At 47.9% G+C, this 20,268-nt stretch overlaps 1 protein-coding gene across 3 annotated transcripts; it reads right to left on the bottom strand.

The window, feature by feature from the left end:
- Positions 1–186: 186 nt before the first annotated feature.
- RNF223 (ring finger protein 223) lies at positions 187–8,258 on the bottom strand. Of its 3 annotated transcripts, none has more exons than XM_079987240.1 (3): positions 7,640–8,258; positions 2,653–2,801; positions 187–1,655 (listed from the first exon to the last, which is right to left on the bottom strand). In XM_079987240.1, exons 2-3 carry the CDS (start codon positions 2,702–2,704, stop codon positions 802–804), a joined length of 906 nt encoding a protein of 301 aa, XP_079843366.1. In that variant the 5' UTR covers positions 2,705–2,801; positions 7,640–8,258; the 3' UTR covers positions 187–801. The 3 variants fall into 3 exon arrangements, with proteins under 3 accessions (XP_079843366.1, XP_079843365.1, XP_079843367.1); XM_079987239.1 differs by lacking the exon at positions 7,640–8,258 and adding an exon at positions 7,427–7,628; XM_079987241.1 differs by lacking the exons at positions 2,653–2,801; positions 7,640–8,258 and adding an exon at positions 7,427–7,628.
- Positions 8,259–20,268: the final 12,010 nt, after the last annotated feature.

The following is a 20,268-nucleotide window of genomic DNA, read 5'->3' as shown; positions in this document are numbered from 1 at the left end:
AAGACCACAAGTGCAGGTAGCCCCTCGTAACCTCTTTAAAAACCATTCTCTGCTTGTTTTCTCTCTCTTTCAATTGCGCACTGCTACCCACACTTCGGGGGGGGGGGTATCCTGCAAAACACCAACACATATTTAAGTCAATTTAAAGAAACAGCCATATTTGTAGAATACCACACACCATCTATATAAAATTGAAATGTTTAATAACACATATAAAATTAAATACGTTCTCTTCCCACTCCAAGATATAATTGCGCATAAGCTTCATTCAAGCTGTTGTGAAGGGAGTCAGTCTCTGGGGAAAAGTCCCTTTTTCATTGTCCTGTCACATGTAATGGGCCCAGGGGACAACACTGCGCATTTTTGAACAGTTGGCCTCTGATTCCTGCTGGTATTATAGGCGTGTGGGGAGGCATCATTCCAGGTAACTCTGGTGGGCATCCTTCAGAGCAGCAGGTGTCTACAGTTTCTGGTCTTGGCCTTGCATTGCTCTCTGCATTGCCATGGGAGTCACAAACTGGGTTAACACAGCAGAACCCACAGGGTGTATGGAACGGCAATGTCTTTATTTAAAAGTTTCCAGAGGTTCCTAAAAAGAGCAGCATGAGCATGTCGAGAGAGCAGAAAGCACCAATGTCCCAACTCAGAAAGCCAGACCGTTGGACCACCTAGAATCTAGAGTTGTCCGCTGTGACAGTCTCAGGCCAAGAGGGTTTTGTACTCGGAGGTACAAAATATGTACCTCCTGCATGCAAAATATGTGCTCTGCCCACTGAAACACAGTCCCTCCCTCTCTCGGGCTCACCCTAGGAGGTCAAGCATGTCGCTCATCGTTGGCGCTGGGGTGGTGGTCGGAGGCGGTGGCACATAGTGTGGCCTGCTCAGCGTGTAAGTCCTGGTGAAGCAGCGGAGGTTGCCCGTCTTCAGGGCGCACTGAACCGGCCACAGGATTATGCAGAAGAGAATGATGATCAAGGCCGAGAGCAGCATGATGCGCTTCCAGTCATCGCACATGTCGCAGCGGGCAAGCCTGCTCATGAAGCTCTCGGGGGGCACCACAGGGATTTCAGGTTTGCTGGGGGCGACGTCGATGCTGATGCAGGGCTCAGCGCTCTCCGGGTCGGATGACTGCCTGCAGCAGAGGCGGGTGCCCTCCATCCAGATCATTTTCTCCTTCTGTAGCTCGGGAGGCAGGGTGGCCAAGAGTTCCTTGCTCGTCTGGAGGCCCGGAGGCCCTTCCAGAGGGATCTCGGTGATCTGGCGGCAGAAGGGGCAGGGGAGCTGGTCCTCGACTCGGTGAGGGGGGAGGGTGGCGGTCAGGCGGGCCAGGCACTCCAGGCAGAAGGTGTGTTGGCACTGGAGGACCTTGGGCGTCTTGAAGAGGTTGTCATAGGTGTTGAAGCAGATGGAGCACTCGATGGGGGAGCCCGGCTGCGGCGAGGTGGGGGAGCCCAGCCGAACCTTCCCGGAGGTGGGAGAGCACACTGGCGAGCACACGTGGGGGCGGCCTTCCGAGGCGGGAGACGTGATCACGATGGGGCTGAGGGGGACGGGGATCTCGTGCGGGGCAGCCGGGACGGGGCTGGTGGGGCTGGTGGGAGGAGAGTTGGGCACTTCGGTGTGCCACACGTGGGAGAAGCAGGACATGACGGAATCTGCAGAGAGAGAGAGAGAATCTGTATTAAGGGAAGCCAAGACAAGGAAGAACCAAAATGGGATGGGTAGCTATGTGGGTTTGCATTCCCTCTTGGGGGGGGGGAGCGCATGCAAATTTTAGCTATGTACATTAGGCTAGTTTCTACACAAACACACTCCTCTCTGTCCTCAGGCAAGCAAGAAGCAATGGCAAAGCACAAGGGCATAAACCAGGCACACACAAGCACTCGAGGGTTTGAAGCAGGGTGGGGTGACGGGGAGCCCGGGGGAAAGTTGGAAGGGCCACACAGAGAGGCCTGGAGGTCCACATGTGGCCCCCAGGACTGACATTCCCCACTCCTCATCTATACACTCTCTCTCTATATATATATATCTGTAATGGAAATGACTTGATACTCCAATCCAGTTTTAGGACAAGTAGTATTAGCTTTAAGGAATTCTGTTTTTCCTGAAAGGAATTAGACTAATTGGCAGAAGTGAGCATCTATCAACAGCTACAGACTGAGGGGGCTGCATCTATATACCTCTGAATACCAATTGCTGGGGATGTATGTACACACACACACACACACACACACACACACTGCCTGTGGGCAGAAGCAACCAGCTGACCCCTACTGGAATCAGAATACTGGGGTGAGATGAAGCTTTTGGCTGATCCAGCAAGGCTCTTGCATTTATTTATTTTACTTAGACACCTCAGACTACTGTTAGTGCCACCACCTCCCGTCACTTCCAGTTCCTCCACCCTTAAGCTGGGGATAGACCAAGCAGGGGAGGCTGGCTGAATAGGAGGGCACTGCTACAACCAACCTCAGCCAGTCCCCCGCCTGCCTGCCTGCCTGCCTTCTTTCTTCTAGCCGGACAGGGGGTAACTGTGCCTGACCTTAGCTCTGGCTCCATCCACTGCTGGCCTCCTCACCTTCTGCCCTGCCAGTTCCACCAGCCACCAGCCACCAGGGGCAGAGCCACCAATAGAAAAGTGTAAAAACATACCCCAGCCGGTGCTTCTCCTAAGCTGAGAAGAGAGAAGTGTTGCCGTCTCCATGAAATCCACAAGGGATCTCTCTAAGGTTGGCTATCTAGCCTGCTCGGTGGTGGTGGAGGAGGAGCAGGAAGTGGCGACGGGCAGCTTGCGCAAGAGCCTAAGACAGACAGACAAGTCCATTCAGAACTGGAGGTAAGTCCTAGCACCAGAGAGCTAAACACAGGTTTCAACTATTTAGGTGGGCAGGAAGGCACACGGTGGGTCTTGAACCCATAGTTTGCAAGCCACAACAGATTACTGTGGTGCTTACAGCGCCGCTAGTGGGTGGAGGCTGGTACTGCAGTGGCCAGTTCAGCAGGGATCACCAGCTAGAAGAAGCCAATAGGGTTTGAGGGCTTGGCATTTTCTGTCTTTGAAACAACAGCTGGCTCTGGTTTGGACTTGCCCATCTCTGTGCTGCCTGGGAGTTGTAGTTCAACGCCGCTCGCCTGGGCAGCACTTTGGGGAAGGTTCTCATCTCATCCTAAGGGACAGGAAGGGTTTTGCTTGTGCTCTTAGGCCCAGTTCTGGCAAGCCCGCCCCTTTCCGCTAGTTTACGGCCAAATTAAACCTTATTTAATAGGCTGGGAGTTTGCATAGGCAAGATTATGACTGTGTCTTAACGTAACCAGCTTCTATCATCTATACACACACACTTTTCTGTTTCCAACATAATGTTAAAAGGGTGTCTTCTGACAACAGTCCAGTTCCTAGAAGCCTGGTGTAATAAAGCTGTAGTGTTAGGCACTTCCAAAAAGGAAGCCAGATGAGGCTATGGTCCTTTCCTGGGGAAAGACCATGGCTGGGTAGCATCTGCTTTGCATGCAGAAGTTCAGTCCCAGGTAGAGGCTGGGAATATCCCCTGCCTGAAACCCTTGAAAGCTGCTGCCAGTCAGTGTAGGCATCAATGAGCTAGATGGGCCAAAGATCTGGTTTGGGAGGGCTTCCTCCTAGAGTTGTTTAAATCTCACTTCCTAGAAGGCCAGAAAGGAACGTGGGAATTAATGACTATCAAATTATTGCAACAATTTGATAACTCAAACTTAGGCTGCATATGTTGCTGAACAACAACTCCCACCTGCCAGGCTTGCTGGGGCTGATGAGAATTGTAGTTCAGCAATATCCGGAGGGCCCACAGGCTTCCCATCCTTACTAAACGGCTTCGGTCCAGTATATCTGAAGGAGCGTCTCCACCCCCATCGTTCTGCCCGGACGCTGAGGTCCAGCGACGAGGGCCTTCTGGCGGTTCCCTCACTGCGAGAAGCCAAGTTACAGGGAACTAGGCAGAGGGCCTTCTCGGTAGTGGCACCCGCCCTGTGTAACACCATCCCACCAGATGTGAAAGAGAACAACAACTACCAGACTTTTAGAAGACAACTGAAGGCAGCCCTGTTTAGGGAAGCTTTTAATCTTTCCTCCATGGAGCTGAAGCTGAGCGATATAGTTCTGTCTCCCCCTTCCCCACCTTTTTATCCCCACAGCAACCCTGCAAAGCATGGAAGGCTGGGAGATTATGATTGGCCAAAGGTCACCTGGCAGCTTCATTGGAACCCAGGTCTCCTCGCTTGTACCTCTTGCCTGCTCCCACACTCGGCTTGCCCTGTGCAAATCCAGGAAACTTTAAACAAAGCTCGTGCCAAGTCACAGCAACTAGTCCTCTTTAGACATCTGGAAGAATTAGGCTGTGTTTTAAAAACATCCAGTGAGGTGTCTAATGGGACAGGCTCCCTGCGATCAGGTGAGCTGCTCAGAGCCCTCAAGCGAGGAACACTAATTCCCATCTACAGTACTCATGGAACTTGCTCAACCTGTTTCTGAGGCTAGGCTGAGCTGGGAATAATTCAAATTCAACCAGGAGGATTGAGTCACCCCAATTCAATGGAATTGAATGCCTCTGCTGCATGCTGCGGCTCCAGGTTAATTAATCTGCACCCGTTTGCTTCTGCCTGTTCATGTGCCTCAGTCACATGCCAATTCCTGGAAGAAGATGCCACTATAGCCCCTGGCATGGCATGTTTTACCTTACCCAGAAGCAATAGCAAGGACTCCTACGCACTCAAGTCTAGCCCACATTAAGTAACTTGGCAGATTTGGGCTAAAAGCTTGATGGCAGAGTTGCTCAGATCCTGCCTACAGCTTTCCCATTGAGGCATCTGGTTGGCCACTGTGCATACAGGATGCAGGACTAGATGGGTCTTTGGCCCGACCCAGCTTCAAGGCAAGAGTACCTCCTATTACTAAACACTGGAGACAGAGGTAAATGAATGGGACTTGTGACCATCAAGTATTCCCATTTTATTCAATGCAACAATTATGTAAGGTAGGTGAATTTTACAGCCATGTGAAGATTTGAACCTGGACTCACCTATTCCTACCTCGACACCATATTGATTCTGTCGGATGTCTTTAAAGGACATGCAACATATGAGAATTTATCCTGGAGAAGCTCATCCCTCATGCATCTGCATGAATCAGTACATCAGGCTTGACTCAGCCTAATCAGTAATTCACGCCCAGTTAGGTGACTCATACAGAGATGCAGCAGGGAACCTTCTCCGAGGGCACGCGATCAATTTCCAACTCTGAACTCAGGATTAGTGCATGGAACTCATGCTCAATGCGGAGGCATGTGACAGAATCAGCTGTGGCCCCACATGAGCAGAATTGGAAAGAGGCAATGTCAGAGCAGTGAATCACAAAGAGAAGCAACAGGGAAACTCCCAATATGGGTGGGTGCTCCAAGTCACAGCATGTGTTTGTTTTGCTTTCGGCAGACCCAGCAATAAGTTTGGGAATGATCGGAACAGACTGTGAACCAGCTTTTGCAAACTTCATGCACCAGACACCCAGAAAACCAGTGTGGTGGACTGGTTAGCATGTCAGATTAGGAGTGGGTTAGGAGCAGGGCACTTGCTCAACAACAGTTTACCATTTCTGCTGAGGATCTGATATATGGAAAGGGCAACAACTGCATTAAATGGAGGGGGGAAGAATCTGATTGCACGTCTATGAGGACTTCACTGTGTGGACGCAGCACAGAACCTGCATGCAGGAACAGCGCCGAGCCCCTCAAAACCTTGCCGCCCTCGGCTCCTTTGGGTGGAAGTCAGGGATATAAATTTAATAAGTAAAACAAACAAATGCAATAAATAAAACTGCTATGTGGAAGTACTTGGCCCCTGCTGGCCCCACTTCAAATCCGTATTGCAGGAATGGACATTTTGACAGGTGGACAGAACCTCCCACCAGTCCCTTTGTTGTCCCTCTGCACCACTGTTTCCAAACTCGGATCTCCAGCTGTCGTTGGACTACAACTCCCAGCATCCCTCGCTAGCAGGACCAGTGGTCAGGGATGATGGGACTTGCAGCTGGAGACCCAGGTTTGCAAGACACTGCTCTGCACTCTCAACAAAACATCTGCATTGAAAGCAATGGCTATTATGCAAGGACAGGGTTCGTTTTAATCTACACTGGAAAGCAGGCGGGTGGAAGAGTGTCTTGGTATATAAGGCAGCTTCCTGTGTTCTTTCCCTTTACAAAGCCCACCTAGTTCGGTATTGCCTGCACTGACTGGCAGTTGCTCTCCAGGGATTTAGGCAGGGAGTCTTTCCCAGACCTGCCGGGAGAATCTGAGACCACCTTTTTATTATTGACAGTATTATATTCGTACACCACCCTTCATCCGAAGATCACAGGGCAGTTCACAACATAAATATACAAAATGAGAACATGAAATACCAGTTTGGAAGATGAACACCACACACACACACACACACACCAATTTTCTGGCCCTAAGCTCTTTTGCATGCAAAGCAGATGCTCTGAGTTCACTACAGCCCTCCTTGAAAATAAATCTTCCTTTGCATGACAGGCCTATGAAATAAGAAAGATATCCCCACCCTTTGCTCCCTATCCTGTGCCTGGTGTGTCAATTTCATCCTCAATGTGTCATTTTCATTCCTTCTCCACGGCAGGCGGCTGCTGGCCTGCCTCAGTCTGGCAGGTAGTTTGCCATCGAATGGACCCATCGCCTCCCTACATCAACATCCTCCTCTCTCCTTCTGATGTCACTCAATTGCCACACTTGGGATGATGGCAGGATGTTTGTCTCAAAAGTGTCAGGAGGTGGAGTCACCGAAAGCCCAACGCTCAGAGGTATCTTTTGGGTTGCTGCCTCCGAGGCCTTTCCAGAAATTATACTTCTAAGCATCTCCCGGGAGTGGTTTTATCTTATCTGCTTTGCAAAACTACGCCAGAATTTGCATTCCACACCCTTGCTTCCAAGAGAGGCCCGGTTGCCTCAGGAAAGCATTCACCGTTAGGAAAATAAAATTTCAAAGCCCCACACATCTCTCTCGGTTCCGTTCATTACTTAAGCTCAAGCTTTTGCCCCATCCACCGCAGAAAACATTTCCAATCGCAGGCTCTTTCTCACACAACTTTGCATCAGTTCTGTTGAGATTTTATTAGATAATAACCTTAATTCTGGGTGCAGGCTGAAGAACAGTAATGCACCAAAGGCTACCTTAAAAACTCTGTGGCAGAACTGGGATGTGATCAAGTTTTTCTCCTGGTGGATTGGGCCCCATAAATTACCGGTACCAGGAGAAGGGGAACCATTTGGATTTTTTTTTGGGGGGGGGTCCATCTCCTCTGGCCCTAAAAGTTCCCATGACAACCTTGAAGTTGGTTTGGTCTTTTCTGCTGACCCAGAAGTTAGGAGAAAGCAAAGCATCAACTTACCTGTCTGAGTGTGCAAAATCTTTGAAGTAGTTCTGTTCCTCTTCACGGCATGCTGGTATGCTTCCCTGATATAAACCTTCCCAATACGCTGCTCTTAACTTGTCCTGGTGTCTTCTCAAAGGACACCATCCACACCACTGGCCACTGGGCCAATTACTCAGGTGTCTTTTATACCTTCTGGTCTAGCAGGATGACTTACCTGATCAGCATTACCTGTCTCTCTTGATTGTCAGGCAAGGCCTGCGTTGTCATTGGCCGGCTTCGCCCAGAGGGCGGGGCTTCCAGTGTTGACAAACAGGACCGGCTGGAGCAGCTTCTGAACAGAAGAATCAAAGTTCCTGAGAGCCCTGCCCACTTCGTGGAAGTTTTGTCCTTTTGGAGATCTGGCAAAGGAAATACTTTTTTGTTCCGGTTTCAAGCAGCTCAGCGAAGGCAATAGACCTCTGGCATATATATTTTCTGGTGCTTTCAGGCCCAGAGTTAGATCTGTTGTGTCTATGCCACCATTTAGAAAGAAAAGAGAACTTTGCGCCTTTTCATTTAGAAAGGTTTATGTTAATCAACAAAAACCTCATGGCAGGTTACATGAAATGTATAAAATATTCATTAAAATACCAATCCATACCCTCCAACATTTCTCTGATGAAAATAGTGACATCTTATTCCATAATACAGTGGTACCTCGGGTTAAGTACTTAATTTGTTCCGGAGGTCCGTCCTTAACCTGAAACTGTTCTTAACCTGAAGCACCACTTTAGCTAATGGGGCTTCCTGCTGCCGCCACACGATTTCTGTTCTCATCCTGAAGCAATGTTCTTAACCCGAGGTACTATTTCTGGGTTAGTGGAGTCTGTAACCTGAAGCGTATGTAACCTGAAGCGTATGTAACCCGAGGTACCACTGTAATAGTAGTAGTAATAATCACCTTATTATTTTACCCCACCCTTCTGACTGGGTTGCCCCAGCCACTCTGGGCAGCTTCCAACAGATATAAAAACACAATAAAGCATTCAACATTAAAATATTCCCCTATACAGGGCTGCCTTCAGATGCCTTCTGAAGGTTATATAGTTACTTATCTCCTTGGCTCAGAGTTCGCCTAAACTCAACACCCTCCAACATTTCTCTGATGAACATAGGGATGTCCTAAGGCAAAGTGGGACACCCCAGGATCAAATCAGAAACTGCAATGGCTTCTGTAAATCTGAGACTGTCCCTGGAAAATGGGGACACTTGGTCTGCTGATCTAGAGCAGGGATGGGGAACTGTTTCCAGCTAGACGGCGACATTCCTTTCTAGGTAGTAGTAGTAAGAATAAGAATAAGAATAAGAATAAGAATAAGAATAAGAATAAGAATAATTGATTATTTATACCCTGCCCATCTGGCTGGGCTCCCCCAGCCACTCTAGGTGGTGCTGAGTAGAGCCAGAGGCAAAAGGGAGTGGAACAATAAAGGTAAACTTTACCTTTATTTTTATTTAGGCTAGTTTCTACACACATCCACACACCCCTCTCTATCCTCTGTTCTTTCTGGCTTAGGAACACACCAAGCTGACTTAAGGGCTCGTCTGTTTGTCCACCTGTCATGAGAAAGTTTATAATTTAAAGATAACCCCTTAGCATTAAGGAGCTGGCAATATGAGGATTTGCCCTAAGGTCACATGAGCCAGGCAGTTCCAAAGTTGCTGCACAAGTTTGTCTTAGAGGCTCGGAAGAACAAAGCTGTCACAAGCCGTTCCTCATTCCTGCAGTTTGTCTGTGGACTCAGAATCACTAGACCACCCAGCTCAGCACTGTCTGCTCTGACTGGCAGCAGCGAGCCAAGATCTCAGGCAAAGAAAAGTCTTTTCTCTCACCTGCTTACCCGATCTATCTTAGGAGGAGATGCTCAGCATTGACTCTGGGGCAAAATGTGTGCTATAACACAGAACTACAGGTTCAGGTTTTTTGCTTTGCCAGCATATTTTTCCAGCCCTTAAGTGCTGCTGTTGTTGTTGTTGTTTAGTCGTGTCCAACTCTTCGTGACCCCATGGACCAGAGCACGCCAGGCACTCCTGTCTTCCACTGCCTCCCGCAGTTTGGTCAAACTCATGCTGGTAGCTTCGAGAACACTGTCCAATCATCTCATCCTCTGTCATCCCCTTCTCCTTGTGTCCTCCATCTTTCCCAACATCAGGGTCTTTTCCAGGGAGTCTTCTCTTCTCATGAGGTGGCCAAAGTTTTGGAGTCAGCTTCACAATCTGTCCTTCCAGGGAGCACTCAGGGCTGATTTCCTTCAGAATCGATAGGTTTGATCTTCTTGCAGTCCATGGGACTCTCAAGAGTCTCCTCCAGCTCCATAATTCAAAAGCATCAATTCTTTGGCGATCAGCCTTCTTTATGGTCCAGCTCTCACTTCCATACATCACTACTGGGAAAACCATAGCTTTAACTATACGGACCTTTGTTGGTTGTTCTCTTACACAGTGGTACCTTGGGTTAAGAAATTAATTCGTTCCAGAGGTCCGTTCTTAACCTGAAACTGTTCTTAACCTGAGGTACCACTTTAGCTAATGGGGCCTCCCGCTGCTGCCGCCACGCAATTTCTGTTCTCATCCTGAAGCAAAGTTCTTAACCCGAGGTACTATTTCTGGGTTAGCAGAGTCTGTAACCTGAAGCGTATGTAACCTGAAGCGCCTGTAACCCAAGGTACCACTGTAAAAGCAAACATTCCACTCATGTAAAAAACACGCTGATTCCCAGACCATCTGTGGGCTGGATTTAGAAGGTGATTGGGCCAGATCCGGCCCCCGGACCTTAGTTTGCCTACCCATGCTCTTAGCACTTGCTTCTGGTCCCCGTGGCTGATGGAGAAATTTATGGATCAGGGATGGAGGAGAACTTGGTTCCTGATAATTGGCCTTGCTGGTTGAGGCTGATGGGAATTGTAGGCTAATAGCACCTGCAGGGCCCCATGTTCCCCACTCCCTGCTACAGATTACAGTTTAAGCAGCAAGCAGCCTGGAGCTTAAATCTCACCTGGCCCTTCAATTATCCTCTCTCATCCTGCTTTCCATTGCTCTGCCTCATATTTATTTTCCCTCACACACAGGATGGGAAATGAAGACACAAGCATTTGAGCAAAAAAATGGTGGGGCGCTCTCCCCTTTGCTCACACTTGCTTCTTTCCTTCTCACTCTGAACCACATCAGGGACCATGAAGGAGAAGAGCAGGGAGAGTGGAGGGGAAGGGAGAAAAAAGCCTCCCCTGTTGTTTCCCAGGGTCTCACCAGCAAAACAACAGGGCCGCCCCACCCATGAGGCAAGGGGAGGTGACTGCCTCAGGCAGCAGATCTGGCCTCCAAGGAATGCCTTGCCCTCAGATGATGATGCTGTGACAGGAATTGATGCAGCACACTCCTTGAATGCCAGATCTGCTGCTTCTTAAGCAGCCCTAATGATGATGATGATGATGATGTATTTATAAGCTGCCTCTATAGTGGTGTCTCGGCAAATATGAGGAGCTGCTGTTCTCCTCCCACCCCTAGGAAGGAAATGGCGGGGGTTGCCCTTTGGGTGTCTCTTGGGGGGGAGAGGAAAGGAGATTGTTAGCCGCTTTGAGACTCCTTAAGGGAAGTGAAAGGCTGGGTATCAAGTCCAAACTCCTCCTCCTCCTCCTCCTCTTCTTCCTCCTCTTCTTCTTTTTCTTCGTCTTCGTCTTCTTCACTCTGCACCCACCTGCCATGATTCCGATCAGGCCCCTTTCCCTCCTGCGATGGCCTTTGATTTCTACTTCAGTAAGGTTGTTCTGATTCTTCACCTCGTTCCCAATGTACAGTGGTACCTCAGGTTACATACGTTTCAGGTTACATACACTTCAGGTTACATACGCTTCAGGTTACAGACTCCACTAACCCAGAAATAGTGCTTCAGGTTAAGAACTTTGCTTCAGGATAAGAACAGAATTGTGCTCCGGCGGCACAGCGGCAGCAGGAGGCCCCATTAGCTGAAGTGGTGCTTCAGGTTAAGAACAGTTTCAGGTTAAGAATGGACCTCCGGAATGAATTAAGTACTTAACCCGAGGTACCACTGTATATCTTCACTCCCGGCTCGTTCTTGATATCAATCTTCACTCACCCCTGTCTTCCCTGGCCGAGATGGGATGGTCCTGCGGAACAAGTTGGAGTCTTTTGGATTCCTCCATCCAAAGAGTGCTGGTGCAGAGCTTGTTCCAAACGGCATCTGTATCGGCACAGGTTTGGCAAAATCAGTTGGGGACACATTTGTTTAACCCAAAGTTAAGATCTAGGCTATGTTTTCTCTCTCTTCCCCCGCACCCCACTTTCCAGAGCTTGAAAGTAAAATGGTTGTAAACAAACCCAGTTCAGTCCCACCAGTATATGCAACTGTCTGGCTCATTTAAGATGATATAGAACCTCCGTTTTCAATAATGATAGAATCCACAGGTGGATAATGCTTCTGATATATCTTTATTATTTGCAAAGGGAACCTTTGTATGAGGGAGGTACTGCTTCGTTATCCCTTTGGAGCTGAGCTGCATCTGTGTACTTTTGTTCTTCCGGGCTGTGTGGTTTAAATTTTTAATTCTTTGTCCTGGTTGCACTTTTTTATTGTTGCTAACAAATCAATAAAACATATATTTAAAAAGCAATTGAATAAAAAATAAAGCAAGCTGGCAAGTAAATAAATAAAGGAATGTTAGCTGTTTTAATGCACTAAGGGTTTTCTGCTTCCTGTGATCAGGGGCTGGAAGAACAGACACAAGTTACTCTTGTGTGTGCACTTTTTAAACATGTCTGCTGTGTTCATACTTCGGCTTTCTGCTCCTGATCCATATGCAAATGACATGTGCAGGAAAGTCTGGATGTGGTCCAGGGTCTGGTTGCCTGGAGGGGAGTATCAGATCCATATCATGCACAATGGCACGTGTCTCTCCCACAGAAGCCACTCTAGGAATGCCAGGAGTGATTCGTCACCAGGCAAGGCAAGGAAGTCTCCAGAGAGGAGCAGGAGTTGGCTTTCATCACAGATCACCTTCCAGTCACTTAGAAGAAATGTAGCGAAGAAACTCTGAACTGTCTGGCTAATTCAAGCCGTCCTCTGAGGTTCTGTCTTTGCCAATATCCTGGTATAAGGAGAATAGAACTTTTGCATTGTATTTCAATGCCAACTTTTTTGAGTTATCCATGCCTGCTTTTAGCACTCTTCAGGGACATTAACTGTCCCCCCCCCCCATGTTCCACAAAGCACAGTTTTCACAAGAAAAATTGCACAATGCAAAAAATTCGACTTAGACACGCCCCCCCCACAACAACACAGTGAGAGGAATATAGTTGGAGAACCAAAACAGTTCTCCGTAATGCATTGGAAGAGCAATACTTAGGACAATTTTTATGGGGAGATCTGATCATGAGTCTCCAATTTATCTACCAGGCAGACAAAATAAACATTCAACTGTGAAGGGTATGCATTTTCTGCAGTTTAACAGATAAGAGGAGAAAGCTCTTAAAAAGAAAACACAGTTCTTAAAGAGAGGCTGCTGTGCCTTGTCAGGGACATTCAAGATTTCGTTTTACGTCTTTATTCAATTAGGTTTTACATAATTTCATTCAGATTTGCATAACTTCATTTTACTCCGTCCTGTTTTATTTTCTCTTCCTGCTACACGGTAATATTTTTCCAAACCATTATTAGCTAATAAATACAGTAACAGCAACAATAATAAATGTGATCCGAAAAGTAAATCTGACACTACACCTTTGTTTATATTGTAGTTTATTTGGGCCTGAGTTAACGTCTACTGAGGTTATCTTGTGTGCCTTCCAGCCAGTGGCTAACAGCTGACTCAGAACCGGTGTGGGCCAGAGGAAACCAGCTGTTTGTTGAAAGCCATGGTGGGGAATCTGTGGCCCTCCAGATGTTGCTGGAAAACCCCTTCAGCACCAGCCCACATAAGCAGTAGTCAGCAGTGATGGGAGCTGTAGTCCAGTAAAGATATAGCTGAGCTGCTGAAAATACAAAACTAAAGTTCAGGGATGGGGGCGGGGAGACTAGACCACAAAAACTATCCTTCTTAATCATTGGCCATGCTCCCTGAAGCTGAAGGTTGTGTCTGTTTGTTTTTTAAATTATTAGAAATGGCTAATCAGTTCACACAAAACATAAAATACACACCAGGATTTTCAATAAAAACCAGGAGTTAAAAGCAAGTTGACCTAAAAAGGTAACTCAAGTATACATAAAATCCACTGCTCAAAATATGCATTACTTTGAAAAGGAAAATTTGCCTATTAAGATGCATATCAATCTCATTTTTAAAAACCTGTTTTTAAAATCTTTATACTGCTTTATTGCAGTATCTCCGATTGCATGGAGCCCGGAGAGCCCCGTGGTTTTCCACGGATCTGAGGGCAATGAAACAATCATTGAGACGGCTAGAGCGCCGGTGGCGGATAACTCATTCCGAATCTGACCGGACACAGGTTAGAGCTCAACGTCGAGCCTACCAAGTGGCGATAGCGACGGCGAAGAAGACTTTCTTCACCGCCTCTATTGCATCTGCAGAAAACAGCAGCAGGAGACTCTTTCAGGTGGTTCACAATTTAGCGGAACCACCTGTAACATCGGGGCCCAGTACGGGCCATATGTTCTCCTGCAATGATTTTGCAAATTTTTTTGCAGATAAAATCGCTCAGATTCGGGAAGAAGTAGACTCCACCATGGGAGCAGGGCCGGGGCGGGAGAGTGCTAGAGTCCTGTCTGGTCAAGTTGTGTGGGATCAATTCCAATCTGTTACCTCCGAGGATGTGGACAGGCTGCTTGGACGAGTGAAGCCAACCACCTGTCTCCTGGATCCTTGCCCATCCTGGCTTATAAAAGCTAGCCGGGAAGGACTGGGCGATGGGCTTCGTGGGGTGGTGAATGCTTCCCTCCGTGAGCCTTCCCAGACCCGCTGAAAGAGGCGGTTATTAAACCGCTTCTTAAAAAACCATCTTTAGATGCGGCCACGATGGCCAATTATCGCCCAATTATTGAGCGAGTGGTTGCTGAACAACTCCAGGCACGCCTGGAAGAAGCGGACCATTTGGATCACTTCCAGTCAGGATTCAGGCCTCATCATGGGACTGAAACTGCCTTGGTTGCACTGGTTGATGATCTCCGGCGGGCTAGGGACAAAGGTGAGAGCTGTTTCCTAGTTCTGCTGGATCTCTCAGCGGCGTTTGATACCATCGACCATAACATCCTTCTGGACCGTCTTGAGGGGCTGGGAGCTGGGGGCACTGTTATACAGTGGTTCCGCTCCTTCCTCCTGGGCCGTGTTCAGAAAGTGGTGGTGGGGGATGAGTGTTCAGACCCCTGGGCTCTCACTTGTGGGGTGCCTCAGGGTTCTGTCCTCTTCCCCATGCTTTTCAACATTTACATGCAGCCACTGGGAGAGATCATCAGGAGGTTTGGGCTGGGTGTTCATCAGTATGCAGATGATACCCAGCTCTACCTCTCTTTTAAATCAGAACCAGTGAAGGCGGTGAAGGTCCTGTGTGAGTGTCTGGAAGCGGTTGGAGGATGGATGGCGGCTAACAGATTGAGGTTGAATCCTGACAAGACAGAAGTACTGTTTTTGGGGGACAGGAGGCGGGCAGGTGTGGAGGATTCCCTGGTCCTGAATGGGGTAACTGTGCCCCTGAAGGACCAGGTGCGCAGCCTGGGAGTCATTTTGGACTCACAGCTGTCCATGGAGGCACAGGTCAAATCTGTATCCAGGGCAGCTGTTTACCAGCTCCATCTGGTACGTAGGCTGAGACCCTATCTGCCTGCAGACTGTCTCGCCAGAGTGGTACATGCTCTGGTTATCTCCCGCTTGGACTACTGCAATGCACTCTACGTGGGGCTACCTTTGAAGGTGACCCGGAAACTACAACTAATCCAGAATGCGGCAGCTAGACTGGTGACTGGGAGCGGCCGCCGAGACCATATAACACCGGTCTTGAAAGACCTACATTGGCTCCCAGTACGTTTCCGAGCACAATTCAAAGTGTTGGTGCTGACCTTTAAAGCCCTAAACGGCCTCGGTCCAGTATATCTGAAGGAGCGTCTCCTCCCCCATCGTTCTGCCCGAACACTGAGGTCCAGCTCCGAGGGCCTTCTGGCGGTTCCCTCACTGCGAGAGGTCAAGTTACAGGGAACCAGGCAGAGGGCCTTCTCGGTAGTGGCGCCCACCCTGTGGAATGCCCTCCCATCAGATGTCAAAGTGATAAACAACTACCTGACATTCAGAAGACATCTGAAGGCAGCCCTGTTCAGGGAAGTTTTTAATATGTGACATTTTAGTGTATTTTACATCCTTGTTGGAAGCCGCCCAGAGTGGCTGGGGAAACCCAGCCAGATGGGCGGGGTACAAATAATAAATTATTATTATTATTATTATTATTATTATTATTATTATGAAACAGGGCCCTGTGGAACGCCCTCGCATCAGATGTCAAAGAAATAAACAACTGTCTGACGTTTAGAAGACATCTGAAGGCAGCCCTGCTTAGGGAAGTTTTTAATGACTGATGTTTTAATGTATTTTTAATCTTTTGTTGGAAACCGCCCAAAGTGGCTGGGGAAACCCAGCCAGGTGGGCAGGGTATAAATTTATTATTATTATTATTGTGCTCCGGCGGCGCGGCAGCAGCAGCAGCAGGAGGCCCCATTAGCTAAAGTGGTGCTTCAGGTTAAGAACAGTTTCAGGTTAAGTACGGACCTGTGGAACGAATTAAGTACTTAACCCAAGGTACCATTGTATTATTATTATGTCCTGCACTCCACTGTACTAACACACCTGGAAGGAAATCCTATGTCCCTAATTATGTGAGAATATGCTGCAGTGTCTCAGGCTGGGGAAAGGCATTCTGCCCATGTTCAGAGGCACTCTTATATAACTCTTTGAAAGAAAAGCCAGTGTATTTGTACTTTGAAGGGCGGCTTGTTTTCCTTTTATTCGTTTCCGGCTTATGTGGCTCAATGTCAAGAAGGTTGAGTCAGCGATTCTGCAAGCAGGTATCACTAAAGATCAGGGGACACCCTACTCCCAAGCCTTGGTTAATCTGAGCACATGCCAGCTATTGGATCCTGCTCCTCCTCCCATTACACACACTTTGGCCAGTCTTCATTTCCTGCTGCTGGTCGGGGAGACTGCCCTAAACGATTATGTAACTATTATAATGGGCTGAAAGGTGCAAGGCAAGTGATGTCACCCTTCAGAGCCTGGTGACTCATTAGTCACGGCTCTGCTTCCCAATTACAGGAATAGCAACCATTTTCCCGGGGTGGATGTCAGGTTCTTTTCCCACGCAATTACTGGTCAGGAGGCAATGATCGAGGCATAGCTTGAGAGCAAAGGAAGCAGCAGCCTTATACAGAATTTCAAAGGACTGATCCATCTAACTTAGGAGTTGGGGAGCTGCAGGCCCTCCAAGCAGACTCTGTGCAACCACCTCCTTTAACTTCATCATTAAAACTCACTCTTTCTAATCAGTCTAAATAAATTCAGATCAGATCCTCATGCAGAGACACGGCAGGAACCCTATTATTATTATTATTATTATTATTATTATTATTATTATTTGCCCACCCTTCATCTAAAGTCCCACGGTGGGTTGCAACATTAAAACTCAAGGTTAAAAGCTCTTTAAAACAATTTAATGGCTTTCAGGAGCCTGAGGCCTTCCAGATGCTGCTGAACTACAATTTCCACCATCCTTTGTCATTGTCCATGCTTTGGGAGGATCTGGAGGAGCAACTGTTGGACTGGACAAATTCACAGAGGATATCTGTGGCTACTAGCCACGATTGCTATGCTCTGCCTCATGGTCAGAGGCAGCAATGCTCCTGAATACCAGTTGCTGGAAGCCATTGGAGGGGAGAATGGTATTTGGGTCCTGCTTGTGGATTTCCCACAGGCATCTGGTTGGCCACCGTGAGAACAGGATGCTGGTCTAGACGGGCCATTGGCCTGATCCTGCAGGACTCTTCTCATGTTCATATGGAAAAGAGACCACAGCCTTTATGCCTGATGAATAGGGGAGAAACATTTGAGTTTGTTTGCATTTTAATGAGAAGCTACCTAACTCTCAGGAACATGTGTTAAACCACATGGGTTAAACCACAGAGCCTAGGACTTGCAGATCAGAAGGTTGGCGGTTCAAATCCCCGTGACGGGGTGAGCTCCCGTTGCTCGATCCCTGCTCCTGCCAACCTAGCAGTTCGAAAGCACGTCCGGCGGGAAGCGTTTCCGTGCGCTGCTCTGGTTTGCCAGATGCGGCGTAGTCATGTTGGCCACATGACCCGGAAGCTGTACACCTGCTCCCTCGGCCAATAAAGCAAGATGAGCGCCACAACCCCACGACTGGACCTAATGGTCAGGGGTCCCTTTACCTTTACCTTACCTAACTCTCATTTCTTGAGCCAATACTGGAACCAAAACCTGAACATCTGTTGAAATTCACCCTTCTCATAATTTTGCAGAGCAGTACCCCAACCAACTCGTGTGTAGGAGAACGCACATACAGTGGTACCTTGTATTTATACAGTGGTTAAGTATTTAATTCGTTCCGGAGGTCCATTCTTAACCTGAAATTGTTCTTAACTTGAAGCACCACTTTAGCTAATGGGGCCTCCTGTTGCTGCCGCGCCTCAGGAGCACGATTTCTGTTCTCATCCTGAAGCAAAGTTCTTAACCCGAGGTACTATTTCTGGGTTAGTGGAGTCTGTAACCTGAAGCATATGTAACCTGAAGTATATGTAACCCGAGGTACCACTGTATTAGAGTGGAAATATACACTTTTGCAAACAATACTGCGCTATTATTAGTGTTCTAGCTTAGATTACTACAGCACGTTATTTGTAGGGCTGCCACCGAAGACAGTTCGGAAACTTCAGCTGGTGCAGAATTCAGCGGCCAGGTCGCTCAGTGAGGCAAGACGGTTTGAGCACAGAACACCAACCCTAGTCCAACAGCACTGGCTGCCAGTTACTAGTAGTTTCCAGGCCCAATTCAAAGTGCTGGTTTTGACGTATAAAGCCTGATACGGCTCAGGACCGCAAAACCTCAAGGACCACTTCTCCCCATATAAACTGACCCAGACCCCGCAGTCATCATCTGAGGCCTTTCTTCAGGTATCCTCTATGAGAGGTCCAGAGGGCAGAAACGTGAGAATGGACCTTTTCTAAAACGGGATCCTTTCCCCAGGGACGCTTGCCAGGCACCTTCATTACATATCTTTAGGCACCAGGCTAAAACATTTCTCTCCAGCCAGGAGTTCGGCTGATTGATGGTCTATGGCAGGGGTCAGCAACCTTTTTCAGCTGTGGGTCGGTCCACCATCCCTCAGACTATGTGGTGGGCTGGACTATATTTTGAAAAAAAACAAATGAACAAATTCCTATGCCCCACAAATAACCCAGAGATGCATTTTAAATAAAAGCACACATTCTACTCATGTAAAAACATGCTGATTCCTGGACTGTCTGCGGGCCAGATTGAGAAGGCCAGCTCACGGGCCTTAGGTTGCCTACCCCTGTTCTATGGCCTTTTAAATGTGTCTGTGGGAGTGGGGTTATTGGTTTGTTTGTTTTTACAGTGGTACCTCGGGTTACAGACGCTTCAGGTTACAGACTCTGCTAACCCAGAAATAATACCTCGGGTTGAGAACTTTGCTTCAGGATGAAAACAGAAATCGCACAGCGGCAGCAGGAGGCCCCATTAGCTAAAGTGTTATATCAGGTTAAGAACAGTTTCAGGTTAAGAATGGACCTCCAGAAAGAATAAAGTTCTTAACCTGAGGTACCACTGTATTATTATTATTATGTAGGTTTTTTTTTCTTCTTTTCATATTGTGTTTTATGTTGTGAATGAACCACTCTGTGATCTTCAGAGGAAGGGTTGTCTACAAATCAAAACAAACAAACTGTATACAAAAATATGTATGGTAGGGGAAATTTGAACTGACACACTGATGGATTTCCCATAAGATATTTTATAATTATGAGTTCTGTGGGAGCGTAAAGTTTTTAAGATTTTTTGGGAGGTGGGCATGAGAACCACAGTTGACAGATCTCTCCATCCCTGCCAATGAGCTCCTTCCCCACTCTCCCCACACACGGTAAGGCCTTTCAATAAAGCACAGCGTGGGACATTCTCAGGTCTGAGCTTCAGCACTATCCTTATGGAATGGCCCCTCTCTGCTTTTATGCAGGGCCCAGGGAGGCGCACCGATGAGCCAGAGAACAGTAAAGAGGCAGCACCTGATCAGTGCATGAGAACTCGGGATAATTGTTATCCCCAGGTATGGCGGGAATGTTCAGAAGGATGCCTATTCATAAGCGAGGCGTCCGTGATCATGCAGAGCAGCAAAACAGGGCCTGGAGCAACTGGCAGTCACGGTCCCATTAACGAGTGCCAATTAGTCAGCGGGCCTCATTAAAGAACCACCATTTGGAGGAGGCAAGAGGCAACAAGCCCCGAGATCAAATCAATTAGCCACATGGCTATTTGCAAATCCCTCTGACTGTGCTTCCAGTACTTACTCACTCCCTGGGCTCTCAGTGTTTCCATAACCTGAGCTTGGGCAGCAGACGTTTCGATGTAACGGCCATCTGCTCCAGCTGTCCCCATCTTCTGTTTCACATCACTCCCTGGTAAAAACAAACAAACAAAAAAAAACCCTCCAATAATTCTTTTTGGGAAGACACAGTCCGCCTCCGAATGCTAGTTGCTGGGAATCGAAAGCAGAGAAAGTGCTGTTTTATGGGGGATTCCTAACACGCATCTGGAAGGCCACCATAATGACAGGAGGCT

This window comes from Podarcis cretensis (assembly GCF_951804945.1).
Source record: "Podarcis cretensis genome assembly, chromosome: 8".
NCBI classification, from domain to species: domain Eukaryota; kingdom Metazoa; phylum Chordata; class Lepidosauria; order Squamata; family Lacertidae; genus Podarcis; species Podarcis cretensis.
This window is presented reverse-complemented; position numbering and strand designations above follow the sequence as displayed.